The following is a 21,298-nucleotide window of genomic DNA, read 5'->3' as shown; positions in this document are numbered from 1 at the left end:
TTGAAAAACAAGTTTTTCATACATAAATGTTACAGTAATACACAAACAAAAATAATTCAAAAAACATCACATCCAGACAATATATCAAAAACAATTTCAAATATACAAAAAAAAAATACACCATCACTTTCCACCATCACCACCACCGCTACTACCCTCACACCCACGACCCTTTCTCCTCTCTCTCTCCCCCCATCTTTCCCCCCTCTCTTCTCCTCCTCCTCCTCCTTTCTTCCTCTTTCTCCTTCCTAGTTACTACCAAATCTGATCGCGTCCAGAAAGGTCGTAATTTTTCTGGTAACGACCAAGAAGAACACGGTTAGAGTGGTGGTTAGAGTCGAAACCATCACCCGTAAGTGGGAAAAGGTTTTGGAATTGGGGGGAAAGAAGGGGAGGAGGAAGAAGGGAGAGAAAAGAGGGAGGACTAAGGAGAAAGAGGAGGGAAAGGAAAGAGGCGTGAGAAAGAGAGAAAGAGAAAGGAGAGATGAGGGAGGAGGAAGGAGGAGGTGTGGATGAGTGGTGTAAAATTTAAAAAAATATTCAAAAAAGTTATAAATTATAAAAATATTTCAAAATATATTTTGAAAATACCTCTAAAATTAATTCAAAAAATATCTATAATAAATATTTTTAATATAAATCGTTACAATAAAGTCTTTAAAAAACAACTCAAAAACACAACTAATCTAATCAGAGCGGAGGAAATCACTCTCATAAGAAAACCAACACCCTCTCTCCGACTCTTGCCCTCTCACTCTCTCACCTCTACCCATCACTTTCCAGTGGCTGTACGGTGTTGAAGGGCCCGTGTTTTGTCCAAGTGACAAAAGGTTGGTTTTTTCTCTCTCCTATTTTCCCCCTAAAATTTTCCAAATAATTCTGGCCTAATCTTTCTCTTTTTATTTTCTGAAAATTTCTGCCCAAATTCTTTTTGGATCTCGAGTATTAGATGCTATCACCTCTGTGTGGTTATTTACGTGATCAATTTTTCCGATCACAAAGTTTTTGTGCTCTAATTTTAATTTAGCTGGAAACTTTTGGCCAATTGTCTTGGCTCCGCTGTATTTTGTAGGGGATAAATTTAAGTTGTTTTCTGTCAAAGGTAATTTTAATTTAATTACTAGTGTTCTTATCCTTTATTAGAGGTTCGTTGTTTATCACATTCAAGTATCAAAGTTAAAAGTTTAAGTAGCTAGGTATTACGCAGGAGCTTTGTTCATATATGAAGTTGAGTTGTTTCCTGTGTTGTATAAGCTTCCTCCAAAAGATGTCTTCTTTTATATCAAAAGAAATTTTAGACAGCAAGCTTGTGCTTGTACTCTCTGCCTTCAATTTTTGTATTTGTTTTCTCTTCTATATAGTTTCACCATTACTCAGATTGAAGCATAGGATTTGGACATATGATCAAGATGCCAGCCTGGGATAACAACCAAGACAACTTTTTCACTCCCCTCCAAGAGGAAATGGGTTCTTTTGATTTGCTTTAAGGAACAATAGTGAACAAGTATAATCAATTTGATTTTTCAGAGAACAAAGTATAGGTATGAGTAAAGTAATACCACAACAGATTCAATTTCATCAATAAACGGAAGTCAAGCATGAGCTGGAAGTAAATTTGAAATCTTTTGCTAAATTCAGAATCCCATTTATCAACTGTTAAAAACCACCAGAAAACTTACTCTCGGCAAATGCAAATAAAATAGGAAAAGTTTCCTCTTTTAGCTCCCCATTTGCAAAATCAACTGCATGCCACGCACACGTCATTAATAAAGTTTTGGGGTGGCTTCTGTCCCCGTATATGGGGTTAGCCATTAGAAAAAAAAAAATAAAGAGTTGTTTCCTGTCAAGGGTAGTAGCTAGTGCTAATTTAGTACTATAACTACTCTATTTCTCTTCCTTTTTCATTACTAGAGACTGATGAAGAAAAATGATTAGTACTGGTCTAGAACAGCTTTGGGTACACATTTATATGTTTTTATCCTTTCTTAGAGGTTCGTTGTTTATCACATTCAAACATCAAAGTTAAAAGTCCAAGCAGCTAGGTACCATGCAGGAGTTTTGTTCATACATACATACACACACACACACACACATACCTCTTCAAGTGCATGTTTTTTGCTTTCTGGGAAGCAACCTATTAGATTATTCCATCCTTTCTTGCTCCTATTTCCCTTATTTTGTAAATGTTGCTGAATGCAAAGAATCTGTATACAACATGGTCATGCAGTTGTGTTTTGTATACTAATTCAATGAGCTAAGTTGAGAAAATGGACATGATGAGGCCATGAATGCAGTTGTGTTTTATATACTTAGTGAGGCCATGCACTAGTCAAGACTTAAAAGTATTGTGAGGGCAAAAGAGTAGTGATAGTCATCTAGCTAATTAAGCTCCTTTTGCTGATACAAAGCACAGCAGCTATGAGAATACATGTTGTATTCAGTAGATTTTCATGCTAGTTATCAATTGGAGCTTTCTTTTGCATATTTTGCAGTTGCACATAAATTGTCCCTTTTTTGTGTATTCCTGCCTTGTAATGATTTTACTGTGTAATTTCTCCTCAACAGATTCATTTGTTATTATTTGCAGCAATTGCAACTCTTTCACATGAGCTTGGAATTCCTACTAGAACCTTGGCAGTCTTCCAAGTTCAAGTTGTACTTTTTCTTACCGGTAACCTTATATGCAAAGGCACTTGAGAGCCAACGAGCTGAAATGCAGAACCAATAGATTGAAATGCAAGAACTCCTTAAGGCTTGAAGAGCAAAAATGCAGTTTAAGAAGCAAGGCAGTGAAAATACATCTGGCGATAATAACTAGTAAAGAATCGTTCTTATACAGCTAATTGAATTAGAATGCTATAGATACCTATTATTTTTCATGGTTACATTGTTGTGGCTAATTCTGTGGATTAGTTTAGTTCAATTTTATCAGCTGATGGCTTTAATTTGCTTAAGCTTAATAGCAATTCTTATTTCTGGGCTCATTTTGTTCATTAAATTGGTTTAATTTACTTTAGTTTTATTAGCTGTTGCTTGTACTTTGAGCATATATATACCGCCTTTGATATTAATGAGTTCCTAATGCCAATTGAAAGATTTTTAGCATCCTAAAATTGTTTGAGTTTTCTACCACTACTGGCTGTTATTTAAGTTTAATAGCAGTACTTATATCTGGGGCTGATTTTGTGCATTAGTTTGGGCCTGATTTTTATTCTTGGGGCTGATTTTAATTTTCTGGGGCCGCTTCTACTTTGAGAATGTATGTATAGCCTTTAGAATTAGGTTCTCTTTGGATTGCATTTTTTTATCTAAGCAACCTAAGCAAAGTTGCTTCTCCTTTAGTGTTGTGCTCGTCTTCTTATCTACTTGTTTTATTACTTTATGACAGACAAATGTTGGTCATTCAAACTTTTGGAAGATAGAGTCTATAGATATGACTGAAGGACATTGAAGACAAAGTTGCCTTTGATCATGCAATGGTTCACTTAGATGTTCTTTGGTTTCTTGAACTCAGATTCCTTTTGTAAAAGTACCTTATGTAGATGTGATACTTGGACACAATGTTACTTTTGTAGACATTTGTTGGTTAATGTACACTTAGAGGACGAGAATGAGAGAGATCAGTGAGGAAAAGAAAAGGAGATGAATTGGATAATGTGAAGAAAAAGAGTAGCAAAGAGACTAGGAAATGAGAAAAAGGGAGAAAGATTGTGAAGGGAGAAGAAGAATAGAGTCCTGGGAAGTCAAGAAAGGGAGAGAAAGAGACTGGAAAGTGTAGAAGAGAGAGAAAGAGAAAGGAAGATGGAAGACACAAAACTGAAAAGATTTTTTTTTGATAATTTTTTTTTACAAAAGTTAGGGTAAATGAGTTTCAACATCCTCAAATGAGTGGAAAATCATTAAACTTAAGGTAAATTACACACCATCCCTGTACTTTAGCGCTTTTTACATATAACACTCTTATGATTTAAAAGTTCTACATAACTCTCACATAGTCTAAATTAAAATGTCAAAGTGTCGGAACTTGCTTTCTATAATAGAGCCCAAAAATATAAAAAATACCGTAATATCAAGATGAAAATTATTTGATAACCATATGGGTGTTATATTATACATGGATTTTGACATAGGGGGCTAAATTGTAATACATGTTCCATATACATACACACGCACAGACATCTATATATACATGTTCCACACACACACGTATATATATATATTCCACATATATATAGGCCTCATTCACTCACTAGTATTTGAGAAATTCTTACGATTGCTTTTACAGAACTTTCTTTGTATCATCAAAGCATCACCATTAATACAACATCAACATTATTTGATTTCAAATTCAGAGCAATGTGAATGCCTATTGTCCCTTCTTCAAATTCAACTAATTCGCCCGCCATTACTTCATCATGACCATGAACACGAGCAATGCCATTGCCTACTTGAAGCATGGTACCACTCTATGTATATACATACATACATACAAACATATAGGCCCTGTTTGGAACCATGGTTTTTTAGGAAGTTTGTTTGCTACTAGTTTTTTAACAACTTTTGCTACAGGAACCCCAAAAAACTTGTAAATAACTTTGGAGGTTGTCTGAAACTTTAATGAAACTATGTCGTTTTGGCCTCAAAAACTTGTGTTTTTTTCCCGTCTTCATCAACTCAGCTCGTTGCACAGAAGGCAAGCTTCCCCGGTTGCTGAACTGCAGGAGAACACCAAGCTAATTCTTCTCGTTCGTAGGCTGATAAACCCAAAGAGAAGCGGCGCACGAGGTTGGTTGGACACTCCTCTACTGGTGTAGCAGTCTCGCAGCCATCGGAGTTTTGTCCACCGAAGGTTCAGCATTTTCCTCATTTGGTACTTGCTGAAGTCCGGCAAAGCCTACGGTGGCTGATAGTCGTGTCGTCCACCACGGTGAGCTCTGCAACAGCTGCCCTTGTCCGCCCGCTACAAAAGCCCTCTACTTTCAGGTGCCTAACTACCAGAACTGTTAAGAGATTAGCTCGGCTGCTTGCTTATTTATTTATTTATTTTTTTGAAGCAGCAGATTGCTAAAATGACTGAGCAGTCGCTGTATAGTAGATTCCTTTCCATTTGCTTCATTTTTTTGTTAATTGGTGGGATTGTTGCTAATTTTTATGGCCTTTGCGGTACATTTGTTCTCTTTCTGATCTGAATATGGTACAACTTTTCTGAGATTCACCTACTTGTGAAAAATTTCAGAAAGAGCCGAGAGAACTCTGTGTGTTTTTATGTGCAAAAATGTCCTACTAGTGTGATCTTAAACTTAATTGAGGCTGTTTAATGGAAATTATCAGTTATGACTAGGGATTTAGTATGAATTATGAAGACAAAATAGTTCCGGTTTGGCCATGATTAGTTGTTAGTCCTGATTACTTGAGTTTTTTCCGTTTATTGGATGAACCATTATTGAGGCTTGTAATGGAAAAAACGAAAAAGGAAATCTGGTATTTTAGTTAAGAATATCTGTTGGTTTAGAGTGGTTGAATGGCCATTTTTTCCCTGTAAGAGCATTTTCCATTTCAGCCATTCATTTCTAGCTTTGGGAAGGAGTCATATGCTGCTGCATTTATGAAAAAGAGACTGATTTTGGAAGGAATTTGGTTGATCGTTAGATCATATTCCTCTTATTTTTATCTTTAAGTTCTGGACAAATTTGATTTTCTCCTCCGTTCACGTTATGATGATTGGCATTCAAATTCATATAAAAAAAAAACTTTTGGATTTTAAGTTAAAATTTGAACATTACCCTTCCTTTTTGAAAAACTGCAGATGTTGATCATAGCTATTGAATTTAATGCCAAAGTATAAGCTGGGAAAAATACAGAGTTGTTACAAGGGCAATGTAACTTGTCAAGCCTCCTGCAAACTTGTTTTACACCTGTTTGGAGCAGTTTAATGTTCTTATGCTAATCTTATTTGTGGCAACATGTTCTCATTTCATTCCTGATTGCCTTAATGGTTTAAGAAGGTGTTAAAATTCTGAATTCATGTATTCTTTTGACTGCAAATAGCTATCTGGTTATGAGGGAGTCATTCGAACAAATCTTTCTAAGTGTTGTAGGAGCACACAAAAAAATTTTCAATTGAATTTTTTTTACTTATTGAGGCTTTGGTTTAATTAATCCATGAGTAGTAGTAATATTTTTCGTGCCTTCATTTGATTTAGGTGAAATAGGGGGTTAGCGGAATTAGTTCAAATTCTATTGTTTGCTTTTTAATATTTTGAATGTGGAGTTTCATTTCTTTCTTTAGCGTATTTTTCTGTTCTATTATAGAGTTAGGTAATTAAGCTGAATTCCAAAATTTGAGATATAGGCATGTATTCTTTTGTTAACAGGTTTATGCCGCCGCGCACTAGATCCATTTCTAGAGGTTTGTTTTGGGGGTATATATTTTTTTTCCTTGCATGTCGGACTGTTAAGAATTGTAAGGGCTAATTTTCACTTTCGCTCACAGTCGAAAAACTCATACTTCCTGATCCTGTTAGCATTGCTTGGTCCGAGTGTGGAGAGAACGACTTAAAGCTTTTCATCACCAATTACTTCAAGGTATTATTGAATTCGTTTCTTTTTCCAACGCCGTCACTAATATATTGAATTAACTATTTTGTGTGTCCCGTGTTCATGGCTGCCCTAGTTGTTCATTGGTAATATTTACACGTGATTCACCTGTATTACTTCAATATTGCTATATGTGCATTGGGGCTATAGATGCCATTCAATTTCTGTTTAGCATCCTTAATTGCCAACTTGAGCCAATCTTATTTGTCCTACATAAAGTGTAAAAAACCAATGGCTGGTAAGGTTGGTTCATCAAGGCAAGGTCGAGCCCAATTTCCAATGGAGTGAGAGCTTGAATTTGCGGAGTACTTGGTTGAATTTAAACGGGCTAATAGAATGAACAAGGGCAACTTAAAGAGTGAGGTCTTTCCGGCAATTGTTGATAAATTTGCCAAAAAAGGATGCCACTTTGATCCAACTCAAATCAAGGCGAAGTATTATGCATTACGTCATCTGACACAAGAATACAATCGCATGCGATTGAGGGTGACTGGGGCCGGATGGGATCCCCTCCTCCAGACTGTAATCATGGACGAAAGCAAATGGCAAGCTGTGATTAAGGTTGAAAATTAATTTTTTCTTTTGCATTACATAAGCGTATAAAGTGTAAAAAACTATTTTTTAACATCCTTTTATGTTCTTTTTGGTGTTAAATGTGTAGGAGAATCCATCCTTTAAGACTTACCACAACAAAGATTGCCGTGTCTTCTACATATTGTCGGAGGTGTTTGACAAAATGGATGCCCAAGGGCGATATGCAAGGGACTCAAATCAACCACCAGTTGACATCAATGACGAGATAAGAGCGAGGCAAAGTCAAGCGTATGACAATATGGGTGGCCAGGGCACGGAGCACGTGGACCTGACTGATGATATAATTCCTCCTATGCAGTCAATTGGGAAATCGGATGCCAAACATTCGAAAGGCAAAGGCAAAGGGAAAAGGAAGACTCCGGAATCTTCATCCGCCAGAGACGGCGACCCCCCGCCTGGTCTAAGTCGCTCCTCCTATAATAATGTAATATCTTGGATGGATGCGACGTTTGCTTCCGATCGGAGCACGTCCCAGAGCGTAGATGCCCCACCTCCCCCACCTACTGCTGCTCCAGCTCCTCCTCCTCCGATTTACGTGGATGATGACCCTTACTCGGTGGCAAAGGCAGATGAAGCCTTAACCAAAATAGAAGGCTTGTCGGATAAAGTAGCTGTCACAGCAGCTTGGAAGTTGGCTGATTCTGCTGACCATCGGAGGATGTTTTTGATTCAGAAGAGTGAGGCTAGGAAGCGGTTATATGCACTGAAGATTGGGGGGGGCGAACTAGATGATTGAGACCTGCATGTGCCTAGGGGGGTTAAGCACCAGTTGGAAGGCTTTGTTTGCATGTTTTAATGTAAAAGATTTCTATTTGTGATTGATGGCTGCTGGTTTTCCCTGTTGGGAAACGAATTTGCACTTTGGTTGTTTCATTACGTAGTTTGGATCATTTGTAGACCTACCATAATGTTTCTCCATTTCAAATATTTGACTTTTCGAGTTGGCGAATAATAAATTGGAGTTCTACTTTGATATAAGAGTTGCTTCACTAATTCACATATTCCTAGCTTCTGGTTTATTTGGTGCTTATCCTTTACTTTTTTTCAAGGTGCAAGTGTTTTGCTCGAACAGATCATAAATGGTTAGGGCTCTGCCCAATTTTGGAGTGAATTTAGATGACCCAGATGATGCAAGACAAGCCGCAACTGCTGTGTTAATACTATCGTGACACTTTTAAACACATCATATTTCAAGGACAAGACAGCTAGTCCATACAAGTGCTCTATTAGGTCAGGGTTGGGTAGACGAGCTGTTGGAGGGAAAATGCATTAGAATGCTTAACTACATGCGCATGAATGTGCCCACATTTGTTCAACATGCCGGATATTGCGAGAAAGTGGATACATTACTGAGGGCCCCTGTGATAAAGTGACTTTAGAGGAAGGAGTAGCAATTGCTTTATATGGCGTGAGCCATGATTTGACACAAAAAGTGCGAGGAACCTAATATGGATGGCAGAGGTAATATGGATGAAGCTAATATGGATGGCGGAGGTATAGAGAGAGCTCAAATGCCACAATTCCACGTCACTCCAGAAGCACTTCATGATTGGAAGAAATAACGAAATGCAATGGCTGATCACATGTACCTTCACCGAAATGAGTAGTATATGGTTGCCACGTCCAATTTTCACGCTGATTACTTGATTCCCTCATAGCTCGAACTAGTTTTTTGTATAATATGACTCTTTTTTAATATTGGGTATGAATATTTGGTCATGTAGCAATTGAAGCCTTCTGGTCATGTACTTATTTACCGGATTCATTTCCACTTGTATGAATGTAATATTTTCACAACTTCTCTAAATTATTTTGCTATAACAAATTATTTGCATACAGGTTTTGAGATTCCATATTACTGTGAAATATAAGAAAATCTCCATGTTTACCTATTTAGATGCAAGCTAGTTGAAAAAGTCATAATAATTTTGCTACAGTAATATGGAGCACAATTTTTGGCTACAGAAAAAAAAAATTTCGACGAGAATTTTTTTTAAGTTATTAAAAAAAAAAAATTTTTGTAAAAAAAATTGCTACAGTAAAGTTTTTCCAAAATTGCTACAGTAAAATTTTTAAAAAACTTATACAGTCAGTTTTACTACAACTTCTACAGTGATCTACAGTAAGTTTTAAATAAACTTCTAAAAAATTTGGGTTCCAAATGGGGCCATATATAAGCCATTTAGTAATTTTAGTTTCTAAATGAGATTAATGTTGATATTAAAATATGTTGTAATGCAGTTTCTTTTGGTTGGATAAGGAGGTAGGGACTGGTTGTGCCAGCGGATTTGCAGAAGGTAGTAGCATAGCCGCATAGGGCTGCATCAGCTTCTTGGGATTGGGTGCAAGTGGAGGATAGCGGAAGTTTGGACCGGGAATGAGAGGTAGCAAGTGCAGCTGTGCAGGGAATGTTAATTGGGTGTATGGCCTTGTTTGGCAAGTAAGTTTTTGGTCAAGTTTATCTGTTATATATTTTTTTAATAATTTTAATTATAATAATCTCAAAAAAAATTTTAAAATTTTAAAATCATACACTTCAAAATATTCAAAAATTTATATATTTCAAAATTTTTTTCTATAACTTTTACTTTAATCTACATTTAAAATTTGAGACAAATACCTAAAAAACTTACTTGTCAACCTAGACCTATATTTTGTTTTGTTTTTCAATTTTGGGTTAGCCACCTGCCACCTGGATGCCGTGTCATCCCTTATCAGCCAGCCACACCTTTTCGAGGTTTCGAATTTAGGCCCGGATAAATAAATGAATGAAAATTAGTCACTAGAGACTCAAACTTATCCAAAGCCAGTCAGTAATTTTAAAATACAAAGATAGCATAGCAAGAATTCTTTCTTATCTTTCATGATCAGAAACTACAAAAGAAAAGAAAAACTTCAATTATTCACCTCAATTCTCAACGAATTCTATGAAATTGTCAAGAGTCCCACGACTTGTTGAAATTTTAAACCAACCAGTCATAATTCATGAGATTACAATTCGTAGTCATATCTTTCAAAACTCACGAAAAATAGCCATTAAGGAGGTCATAGGGAGAAGAGAATCAAGAAACTGTGGCTCAAGAACCAAAAACTTCATCCAGCAAATACATTCTCAATCACTTGGCCCCTTTTTCATCAAGAATCGAAGCAAGGATTGCTTTGTCAGTCACCATTCACTTTGCAAATGTTAGAAGGCGATGCCAAAATCATGGAAAGTGAAGAATTTCGGACAAGAGAAGCTATACTTGTAGCTTTTGGCACTGTAATCAGGGGACAGTTTGTGCAAATTGCTAGGGAACTGTTGGTTAGTTTTGAATATGCGTGTTATTTACCAATGGTAGACAGTCATGGCTTTCTATTGGTGTAAATTCTGCAAGGCGGACGAACCTTAGTATTTGTGATACTGACGATAACGGCTTTAACAATGATGGCTTTTTTAACCTTCTGGATTGCATGAATTGAATTTTTAGAGACGAATCCAGACACAATGATGAGTTGAACTCTCGAATTGTTGATTTTATTACAATTTATTGAGTTATTGCACTGGTTCCAAAAATATATTGAATTAGATTTTGATCGAGTTTTGATTCCACAGCAGAAATTTTTATTAATTTTTCACATCTATAGTATCTATCTGATAGTTCCATGGTAGAAATTTATATTAATTTTTAATATCTATGGCATCGGCGTTCCTTTGGATTATTGTATTTCCTTGCTAAAATTCTTGTAGTATATTTAATTGAGGTAATCAATTTTGCTAAAGAGTTAATTAGTATATTGCTAAAAAAGTATCAAAAGTTGCTCAAGAAAGTGGTCACTCTTTTCTTCTACCGTTCATAAAGCAAAATGAATCACTGAACACACAAGAATGTTTATAAACAGGAAGACTAACATTTGTTTATAATATGCCAAATCATTACCAAATACAATGCTACAGTACCACTACAGTACGTGCTACAGTGCATCGTTTATTTTTTTGTTGTCGTGTTTGCACAGTAACTTGCCGGACTGCTACACTGCTTCCGGTGTTACAGTAAAAATGATTTATATATATATAAAAGCTAATATCCAACTTGGGATACAATCCTATTATACCTAATGAACTCTTAAAAGAAAATCAACTTTACCACAGTCTATGAAGTTAAGAAGGGGTACAAAAAAATCATGAAGGAATGGAGGGAAAAAAAATCTGATTGTATATGAATCAATTCACAATCGTTGCATATTTTGATCGAGTTCGTGTCTTTACCAACCCAACAAGTTCGGCTTGCAGCCTCAACACCTCTTCTTGAACCCTAGGATGTTCACCATTCAGCATCTTGGCCTTAGTGGACATTAATCTCAAAGCTTCTTGTGTTTTCTTCTGTCTCACAATATGGTTATATGCAACCTCGTCCTCCTCCAGCTCCTGCCTCAATTTGATAAACCTAGCACCATTAGAAAACAAGAAATTAAATGAGATTATCATGTCACTTAATCATTGATATAATTATGTATATATACGTATTCTTTGATGGTAATTTAGTAATACAATACAATTATAAAGTAACTATTAAGTAATTGAATGTGCTAATTATTGCAAGCAACGTAGTGCAATATAATAAAATAGCACGTAACATTTGGTATTATTATTCCAAGGAAGAAAATAGTATAATTATAAAAGAAAAGAAAAGAAAAGAAGAATACCTATCCTTTTCCCTTTGTAGTTTTAGATAAGAAGCAAGGTACAAAGCTGTATCTCGAACTTCTTTTAGCTTATCACAAGCTTCTTTTATTCCTTTGACGTGGGCTTCCACAATTTTTCCCTCCTCAGTTTCTTGCACAAATTTTTCCTCATCAAATCCTTCCAACTCGTTTTGTTCTTCCACATGATCAACTTCTTCCATCTTTTCTCAGTCACTCACTCCGTCTTATGTCTTGTCTTCTCACCTGAGTTCCTTGGTATTTGTTGCATGTATAGACACTTTTATGGGAGTAGAGGGAAACAATTAAAAGTTTCCTAATGGGATTATTAGGAGATATCATATTTGACCGAAAAGGGTAAATTTTGTATTGGGCAAAGTCCAATTCCCATTTGGTTTCGTTTTCCTTTCTCACTCTTGATTTGGTGTTTCTAAATTGAGACGGATGCATGAATATGGTATACGCACTCTGGCTTGGGAGTTTCCTTTCATTCTCATTACTGAATCATCTAATTGAACCAAAAAGGAAAGAAACATTTTCTCATCGATTGTTTCCCCCAGTTTTCTTCCATTCTCATTGCTAATTATGAAAGAAAGATGAACTTTTCTTTTAAGTATTTCGGCCATGAAAGAAGCACAGAGAAGAAGACGGCTAGTATAGGAAAATGCAACAAGAGTTTTTTTTTTTTTTTTTTGACAAAGATATGAGTTTTAATTTTGAGAATCAGTTAATTTTGTGGTATCCTAGATTATACTTTCTAAAAAATAAAGGGCAAATTCAACTTTACCACCCTGTGGTTTAGCATTTTTTTTTACATAACCCCCCTATGGTTTTAAAAACTATATAACCCCCTCATGGTTTGGATTAAAGTGTCAAAGTGATGGGAATGATTATTCTCAACGGAGTCACCTAAAATGTCAAAAATACCTTTATGTAAAGTTGAAAATTATTTATTAACTAAGGGGATTATGTGTATATTTTGAAAACCATAAGGGGGTTATATGGTAAAATATAAAATTCATACGGGGTTAATCATTAATGTATCATGTATTTATATAGGAATCCTAGATTAATTTTGAGAATCAATTAATTTTGTGGTATCCTAGATTATAGGAATTGATAAGAATCATACTTTAGAAAAAATAAAATAAAGTCTTGTAACCTTGGGAAAAGCAACAAATTCTTTAGCAATAAATACAGAAGTTGAACTCTTGACACTGATCAAACTCTTGGTATCCCAAAATTGTAGGAATTGATTAAAATTCACAACTCAGATAAAGGAATAAAAACTTGCAAAGCATCCATATAACAAACCTTAACAAATTCATAGCTAAACAGTCCTTGTAATCTAGGTAACATTGTCTGGGCTTTAGCAAAATCTTGCATGAATCTCACAAATATGGCTATCAGCAGGGTAGCATCACAATTCACACCAACATCTACTTCACTTCTACACTTTCTCTGGCAGGAAAAATAGTCACCTTTATCACCACGGGTCTAGATTTGATCACCTCAAAGACACAGACATCTCCAGAACACAATTTGTGATCCCTACAAAAATAACCCCATCCCTTGCTTAGACTTATAACCCTACCATGTCTGACTATGACACCAACAGTCCACTTGTTTCCATCAGAATCCTGAAGTTCAACAGATTTTTTATCAGTGCGCAGATAAGTGCTAGAAAATTCAGCTGGAACATGCACAATATAACAGCGGCTCAAATTGTACTCTTTCATTGTCATTGAGAAGTATGGATTGTCTGATTTGAACAGCCTTGTAACAACGTCGTGCTCCGAAATTTTCTTTCCTCTTCTTCTTGACCTCCTCCTGATCGAACGAGGGTTACCCGAATCAGTAGTTACATCGCGAATTTCTACTTCCTCGGTCTCTGAAGAAGACGAGATTTCTATGGGATGACGATCATCTGCTTTGGCAGAACAAAAAGCGTCGTGTTCGGGTTCGGGAACTGTAGTCTCTGCTACGGGATTGAACTTTTTACTGTTATTACTGCAGCATTGATAATCAATCTCTGTAGCAGTGAGATCAAATATGGCAACATCAAATTCTGAATTTCCTTTATATTTGAACCACAGAAAGTGTCCAAATGTCAAAGAATGATGCTCGGCAAATCTTTGCCAACCATCACGGAGCCAGAGCATATTCTCATCCTTCTCAATTCCAACACGAAATATGCCACCAGATGGAACATTAAGCCTGACACTGGAGCAGATTTCGTCACCGTATTCTTTAACGAAGTTCTTGGGCAATCCCAATTGGCCTTCATCAACAGCAGGCTGCGTAATTATCCGGTAGAAACTCGAGGCATCCAAACTCTGCCAGTCCCTGTTGTTCTTCATTGTTGACCCTTCTTGATTATCTGAATCTTCCATGTTAGCCAGAGAAGATCGAAGTTGAAGCCCAAAACATATAATCGAGGATAATCACCAGTCAACTTCAATATCAAAGTAAAAGTCGAAAACGAAATCAAATTCAAGATGTTAAAAGGCAAGTAAGAATAAGGTTCATATTTCAAATCAAAGAATAACTTAACTACCCCAAAAATTTTCAGACTCAAAACATTCAAGAATCAGAGAATCAAGAGTAAAAATCAGAGAAACTAACCAATTGTATGCTGAAGGTAACCCAATCAATTTTCTTGTTTAGTTCTTTTTTCCAATCAATTCTTCCCACAAAAAACAGATGTTAAAGGGAAAAAACAAAGAAAATAAAATAAAAGAATCGATTAAATATGAAACCAAAGTACAAGTAGGAAAAAAGATTATTGTTACCTTAGGCTATATAATGTAAACGTAGACCTCCAAAAGGCTGAAGTCCAATAGCTTTCTCCTTCTCACCAAGATTCAACCACGCTGCCCTCTTTTTACTTTTTACCTTTTTTTTTTGGGTTATTTGGTTTTTTTTTTCACTCTCAACATTCTCTTGCGTCTTCCGCTCGTCGTCTCCTTCTCTATTTATTGATTAGGACTTCGGATGTGAAAGTGACCCTTTTCCCAAATTCAGCAACCGCATTTATTCGAATTATTCTTACCCTTTGCTTTCCAAAATTAACCTATATAGGGCTTTCGTTCCAACCAAAAAAAAAGGAAAAAAAAAACTTTATTATAGGTACAGGAATACACAGGATAATCTCATATATATATATATATATATATATATATAATAAAATCGTATTCTCATTCTTATTCTTTCATGTTTTCTCTTTCCTACGTGGTTTAACGAGACGTTAAATAGTTTCCTACGTGACTTGCTCCTTTTTTGTTTGGATTTATATCAATTCTTATTTCCTAGAAGAATTCTTAATATTATATGATTCTTATTTCCTATCCAAAAAAGGAATTGGAAAGTAATGCGATATAAATAAAAGAGACATAAATATCTCTATTAGATATATCTCCAAATTCATGCCAATAATTTGTGTAGTACATAAGGAACCAAAATAAATAAGAATTGTTATCACTACAACAAGTAGAAAAGTAACTAATTTCAATTAATAAATCCTCTTTTCTTAAGAAAAAAAGAAGTTATTTGGACGATTGTGGTTTTATTTCCTATAAGAATTATTAATATTATAGGATTTTTATTTCCTACCCAAAGTTATGTACTTTAAGCAACTTAAATCAAGACAAACCTACTTTTAATGTTCTTATTAATATTTCTTTATATCCTTATCAATTCTTATTTCTTATGCCTACACTACATATAGCCTCTAATATATTGATTTCAAATATCAAATTCATGGTTAGGTATTTTCAGTACAAGCGGTTGGCACATTAAAGTATCGATTTTGGGTTTCCACTCCTCTTGATTGTCAGGTACATCTTCTTTCAATATATATATTTTTTAAAAAGGCATGTTGATCTTCAATTGTAAGAGTTTAGTAACATATCTTGAATTTTATTTTATTTTTGTTTTAGTTTCTGTTTGTTTTGTATGAAGACATAGGATTTAAACAAGTACTTTCATCATTATTTTTGTAAGATTCTTGCTAACATGTTTGTTAATTGATTTTTGTGATCATATGTTTGTTAATTTGCCTTTAGGAAAAACAACCAAAAACAAAAGGCACTGGAAAGTAATGCGATATAAATACAAGAGACATAAATATCTCTATTAGATATATCTGCAAATTCATTAGTTAATTAACAGACTTTGGCCGTTTACTTAATTAATCCACTTGAGAATGGTTTCATAAGGTTTTTAAAAAAATATCCAGCCTTATGTCTTACCAACATAGTTTAAATAGAAGAGAGGCCAGGAACCCGATCACTTAAACAACATGAACTTCCGGCAACTATTGGCTATATACACTTATAGTCTATACTTCATAAATAGCGCCATGAAAGTGCTTTGCAGAATACGTCAATTCCTTGCTCCCATAATCAAGAAGTTTAAAAGCAAATTCTATCTACATTCAGAATATTAGCTACCACTATCAATGCTATCAGTAGTCGACATCCAAGGAGTATTCTCAAATGTTGTCAGTAGTCGACATCCAAGGCCCTGTATTGTAAGAAAAATATGGAGTATCCTAAACTGTGTAATGCTTGCAGTCAAAATGTGGAGTATCCTAAATTGAGATATGTCGTAGGTGTTAACCTTTTTATCATTTTGATTGCTACAATATCTACATAAACATAATTTTTAGAATATGTGTATTTATACAGGTATATGTTAAAAGTCTTGGCAAGTGATGCAACCAATAGTGTTTGGTTTGTTATATTTGATCAAAAGACTGAAAGAATAATAGAACACAAACTTTCTTTTGTTCTTGAAGAATTTAACAAGGTAAACTTATATCTAATGTTTTAAAATATTTTTAATAATAGTAGACAATCTGACACTTATCTCAGCCGTTGAATATTCTAACAAAAAAAATCTATTACGCATTTCGTTTCCAGGAAGGATTTAGCAATGAAATCGTATCATCAATTATAAATAAGATCACGTGGAAACCTTTTGTATTCCAAATCAAATTGAACAATTACAATCTGGAACAAGGTAGTAATAGATTTATAGTGACTAGATGGTTCCACTGTGATTTCGGGAGGGAAACGCATTTCATGCTTTCACAGGTAATGTGCAATAAATTTCTCTTATGTTTCACATACTATATCTCACATAATATTTTTACCTTTATTTTTGATAAATCATTATCAGATTGGCAGAACTGACAACCAATACCAACCTAAAGTATCTTCTTCTCAGATTCCAATTAGTACAACAGATGATTTTAATTAACAGCATTTCAATACACTTCATATGAATCATTCATCAGAGGGTTCAACAAAAACCACAGAGAAAGGGAATCCTCATAAAAAGATTTGCATGAGAAGGTAGATTTAATATACTATTTTATTTTCTTAAATTATAATCTTTACATATTGTTATACATAATCTTGAATGCGATAAATAATTTATTTTTTCATACTTAGTTATCCTGCTTTGCTATCATGCAGTGATAATGAAAAATCAATAAATGCTGAGTTGCATGGACAAATCGAGAAGGATGTTCAAACAGAAGAAAAACAAAAACAAGTTTCTGAAGAATAGAATATTATTTGATACTATTTACTGCACTTTTTATTTATTGTCAAATTTTTGAATGTTATGGTATTGTTGAATGTTATTTTTTCCATTTTTAAATTATTATTCATTGAATTAGATGTTCAAATTTATATTATAAAAATAATTTATATTACAATGCGCACCTAGTAATATACTTAAAACAAGTTATAATAGATTATACATTAAATTTGTATTTTATATCGACATTTTTATAAAATTGACTAAATAGTTGTTTTTTTATTCTACTGCAAAACTAGTTTGATAGATAGGGAAGGCACAAGATAAGCACATAAAAAAAATTAAAAATTAAGAATTCATCTACTCTAAGTTATTTTAAAAACACAATATGTCTAAAAGATAAATATACATGAAACTTTTAAAAATCAGAACGTGAGATATCTTTTAATTTCTATCTTTTAGTTTGTACAAATCATATTAGTTGTATATCACTTAGAGTAGAATTTTGTTTTATCTTTTTTACCCTCTCACCTCTCCCCATACTCTTCTCACCACCGATTAGGGTAGGATTTTTAAAAAATTAATATGTCCATCATAAGATTATAACATTCCTCGTTCTAGCGTTGGCAGTAAAGATAAAAAATATTTGGAAATAAAATAACATGAAAGCGACCTTTTATCGTGTGAGTGCCTGGTGTCGGAGTTGGAAACAATTTCTAATGGGGGGCACAAATTGAAAATAGCAAATATTGTTAATCCTTTTCGACACTGTTTGAGTGAAGGAAAGGAAAAGAAAGCAAATAAGAGAATTCTAGTAGAAAAGAAAACAAAAGAGAATAGAGGAAAGGGATCCCATCTATCATGTTTCGATTAAATACGAGATTAAAAGAAAAATAAATATTGAAAATGTTTTTTGGACTAGGGAAGGAAAATAAAAGAAATTATGCATTAGTAGATTTTTATCAACAATTTAAGAGTCTAATTTATAAACACATGTGCTTTTTAAGGAAAATTTAAAATTTTCATTAATTCATTTCCTCTTCGTTTTAGTCCACTTTAGAGAGAGAGAGAGAGTAAGTTAACAAAAAATAACTAAACCTTATCCTCCTTTTCCTTCCCTATCATTTCCTTTCCCTCCTAAAAAACGAATCTAGACGTCAAAAATTTTTCTTCCTCCATTTCCTTTCTTTTCCCTTCTAACAAATAGCGACTTAAAGAATTACTTCTAACAACTTTATTCATGTGATACGTAATAGCACAATATTCATTTGATAAATATAAACATGCATAACTAACAAGATTCAGCGAAGGAATATAAAAATAAGTGTGATGGCAGTATAACTTTTTAACATAAATGTACAATTCTGCGCCAAATGAAATTGTTTGCAGCTGGACTGTTAAAGAGTTTAATTGGAACTTAATATTATCTGCTTTTGTCAAATTATAATTGTAGTCATGGCTCATACTTGTTACATAAAGTAATTTTTAAAAATTTTAAATGCCATCGTAAGTAATTTATTTTGGCCAGTGGAGACACAGGCCCCAACTGGAATGTATGTTGATCCGCCACTATAAGCCCCTGATAGAAAATTCATCTATTCATTTGTCGTTGGAGTTGAGGATTCTTCAACACACAGAGCGAGTGCATTTTTTTTTTTTTTGGGTTAAACGAAGCCGGCGACGCATGATGTTGAGACAGATTAGAGAACTATATTACCTTAAGTTGTACAATATTGGTTCATTGAATTCAAATCTTTCATGATTTAAAGGAAAAAGAGAAAATTCACACCAAACGTTATTGAATTTAGTAGGACCTTGACTAGCGTCAAAATGGGTGATTTGAGCGGGTTTGGGTTGGTTAAAATGGATAATGGGTATAAATGAGTCAACGCATTTATATCTATTTAATTAGATGAGTATAAATGGGTAAGTCAAAATTGAATTGGGTAACTGAATTACCCATTTATAACCCATTCATTTTAAATTTTTGTAAACTCATTTAAATTCATTTTTGAAAACTAAGTTATCAATTTATACCACCCTTTGCACCCATCACTAGTTTTAAATATTTACTTATAATGCTCAATAAGTCTAATTATCAATTTTTTTTCCATCCGTACTCTATGTCGCAAAATTACATACTATTTAATAATTGTACAATAAGAATATAAAAATTTGAGCTAAGTACTATAAAAGTTAACATGAAAATTTAATCCAAAAATTTTAAATATCTAGCATTTTTTGTGTGTAAATTTAAAATTACATTTTGGAAATGTAAGAAAAGAGATTAAAACTTGTCATAAATTGGTAATGCTGAAAAATGAGCAAGTTAACAAACTAAGAGAAAATAAAATGATAAGATAAAACCAACAATAAAAATAAAGTAATTAACATCATGACAAAATGAAAATTCTAAAAAAAAATGGGTGGGGAAAGAGAGGAGATTTGGGAGAAAACAATTCTAAATGGGTTAATTGGATTTGATGGGTTATCTAATAATGCCCATTTAATCCATTTATACCCATATATAAAAACTAAAGATACCCATACCTATTTATTCATGGACGGGTATGGATAAATTTAGTTAAATGGGTTTACTTGCGGCCTATAACCTTGACCATGAGTTTTGTTGCGAGGTAATCTGGTCGGATCTGGATTGTTCATATCAATTGTGATACTTTTCGTTTTTTGATTTTTATCTTTATTGTCCGTTAGAGAATTTGACTTTTGCCGGTTAATCCAGGACAGATTTCCTTTCAGTTACACCCTAGCGCATATTTGTTTATCATTCACTGTTGTTCTAAAATTTGTATGTTGTCCCATAGATTTTTTACATTTTGCACATAGGTCCTTGTTGATTTAAATTAGTAACATTCATGTTTCTTAGTTCCTTAGGTGTTAATGGAAAATTTGCTTTTTGTGTGTGGCCTTTTCATAATTTGGTAGGTAACGTGTGTTTTCATTACAATGTTAGTTTGATTAGCATTTTCATGATTTCACCACTCCTCGATAATCAATCACTAGGATCAAGTTTTGATCTTTTGGTGTCTCGTGGTACATTAAGGTTGTGCTTCGATCGACGCTCACCTTTGTCTTTATTTTCCTAAATTCCTCCAATGTGTCAATGTGATATACCGTGCCTTTAAAGTTTTGTTATGCAATGTATTGGAACTTCCTCTCTGACCATGTGCATGTTTTTGTCAAATTTTAGACTGAATCTTCTCTACCACAGCAATAGATATGGGCTACTTGTTCATTTGCATATGTGTCAAAACCTAGATTTTAGATCATTCTTGTAATAAGGTCAGAATATCTTTCTCTTTTCGTGCTTTCTTTTATAATTTTATTTATTTTTCTATTTTGAATATATTGTTAGAAAATTGGCTATATTCATTGTAGAGTGAATGAGAAAATTGTTCTCATAATGGCACTCTTGAAAGAATCAAAGGATAATTATCTATTCATGTACATAGGATTCATGTATATTATTCATGATAGGATACATGTACTTGATACATGATTTTATCGTTATCTTATTGAGATACGTGTATGTACATGAATATGGTACTTTGATAAACGTAAAGATAATTATCTGGAATTTAACTCTTGTTGCCAATTTCGAACAGTCACCCTAGGCTAGCATCTATAAATATCTCCTTTTGTTTCAAAAGCAAGCGCGCTCTCTCTCTCTCTTTTTCCTTCTTGCATCTTCATATTTTATAGTGTTCCATATTGCTCTAGTTCGAGTTCGCTGTGGTGAATAAAGTTTGGTGCTGACATATTCACCTTTAATCCGTTGTATCCTGGGAGACAGACGCCTACTCAACCTCGAGCACTCTACCTGGAGGGGGCGAATCTGTTTTAAGGAAATTGTGCT

The 21,298-nt window shown here is 34.1% G+C and overlaps 3 protein-coding genes across 23 annotated transcripts; 1 reads left to right on the top strand and 2 right to left on the bottom strand.

The window, feature by feature from the left end:
- The first annotated feature begins 153 nt into the window (after positions 1 to 153).
- Positions 154 to 8,169, top strand: LOC113710117 (uncharacterized). 15 transcript variants are annotated; one of them, XM_072065488.1, is made up of 8 exons: positions 154 to 830; positions 2,588 to 2,817; positions 4,353 to 4,458; positions 4,679 to 4,983; positions 6,375 to 6,409; positions 6,494 to 6,585; positions 6,817 to 7,158; positions 7,259 to 8,169. In XM_072065488.1, exons 7-8 carry the CDS (start codon positions 6,934 to 6,936, stop codon positions 7,925 to 7,927), a joined length of 894 nt encoding a protein of 297 aa, XP_071921589.1. In that variant the 5' UTR covers positions 154 to 830; positions 2,588 to 2,817; positions 4,353 to 4,458; positions 4,679 to 4,983; positions 6,375 to 6,409; positions 6,494 to 6,585; positions 6,817 to 6,933; the 3' UTR covers positions 7,928 to 8,169. The 15 variants fall into 15 exon arrangements, with proteins under 15 accessions (XP_071921589.1, XP_071921591.1, XP_071921585.1 ...); XM_072065490.1 differs by having other exon boundaries at positions 3,389 to 4,458; positions 6,841 to 7,158; XM_072065484.1 differs by having other exon boundaries at positions 3,389 to 4,458.
- Positions 8,170 to 11,292: 3,123 nt separating this feature from the next.
- On the bottom strand, positions 11,293 to 12,178 carry LOC140014517 (uncharacterized). The gene is made up of 2 exons (XM_072065451.1): positions 11,878 to 12,178; positions 11,293 to 11,618 (listed from the first exon to the last, which is right to left on the bottom strand). The coding sequence occupies exons 1-2, from the start codon at positions 12,075 to 12,077 to the stop codon at positions 11,396 to 11,398; spliced, it is 423 nt and encodes a 140-aa protein (XP_071921552.1). The 5' UTR covers positions 12,078 to 12,178; the 3' UTR covers positions 11,293 to 11,395.
- Positions 12,179 to 13,109: 931 nt separating this feature from the next.
- LOC113709679 (B3 domain-containing transcription factor VRN1-like) lies at positions 13,110 to 14,939 on the bottom strand. Of its 7 annotated transcripts, none has more exons than XM_072066539.1 (3): positions 14,667 to 14,939; positions 14,500 to 14,560; positions 13,110 to 14,254 (listed from the first exon to the last, which is right to left on the bottom strand). In XM_072066539.1, the coding sequence occupies exon 3, from the start codon at positions 14,232 to 14,234 to the stop codon at positions 13,314 to 13,316; it is 921 nt and encodes a 306-aa protein (XP_071922640.1). In that variant the 5' UTR covers positions 14,235 to 14,254; positions 14,500 to 14,560; positions 14,667 to 14,939; the 3' UTR covers positions 13,110 to 13,313. The 7 variants fall into 7 exon arrangements, with proteins under 7 accessions (XP_071922640.1, XP_071922639.1, XP_027088313.1 ...); XM_072066538.1 differs by having other exon boundaries at positions 13,110 to 14,329; positions 14,667 to 14,938; XM_027232512.2 differs by having other exon boundaries at positions 14,500 to 14,939.
- Positions 14,940 to 21,298: the final 6,359 nt, after the last annotated feature.

Source organism: Coffea arabica, chromosome 9e, assembly GCF_036785885.1.
Source record: "Coffea arabica cultivar ET-39 chromosome 9e, Coffea Arabica ET-39 HiFi, whole genome shotgun sequence".
Taxonomy (NCBI): Eukaryota; Viridiplantae; Streptophyta; class Magnoliopsida; order Gentianales; family Rubiaceae; genus Coffea; species Coffea arabica.
The sequence above is the reverse complement of the archived record's forward strand: the minus strand, read 5'-3'. Positions and strand labels throughout refer to the sequence as shown.

Excerpts from the sequence above, each read along its gene's own strand:
- LOC113710117 (XM_072065496.1), top strand. The coding sequence starts at position 6,934 with ATGAACAAGGGCAACTTAAAGAGTGAGGTCTTTCCGGCAATTGTTGAT. Across the intron at positions 7,159-7,258 it reads AATGGCAAGCTGTGATTAAG|GAGAATCCATCCTTTAAGAC; the intron begins GTTGAAAATTAA and ends TTAAATGTGTAG.
- LOC140014517 (XM_072065451.1), bottom strand. The coding sequence starts at position 12,077 with ATGGAAGAAGTTGATCATGTGGAAGAACAAAACGAGTTGGAAGGATTT. Across the intron at positions 11,619-11,877 it reads CTACAAAGGGAAAAGGATAG|GTTTATCAAATTGAGGCAGG; the intron begins GTATTCTTCTTT and ends TAATGGTGCTAG.
- LOC113709679 (XM_027232509.2), bottom strand. The coding sequence starts at position 14,267 with ATGGAAGATTCAGATAATCAAGAAGGGTCAACAATGAAGAACAACAGG.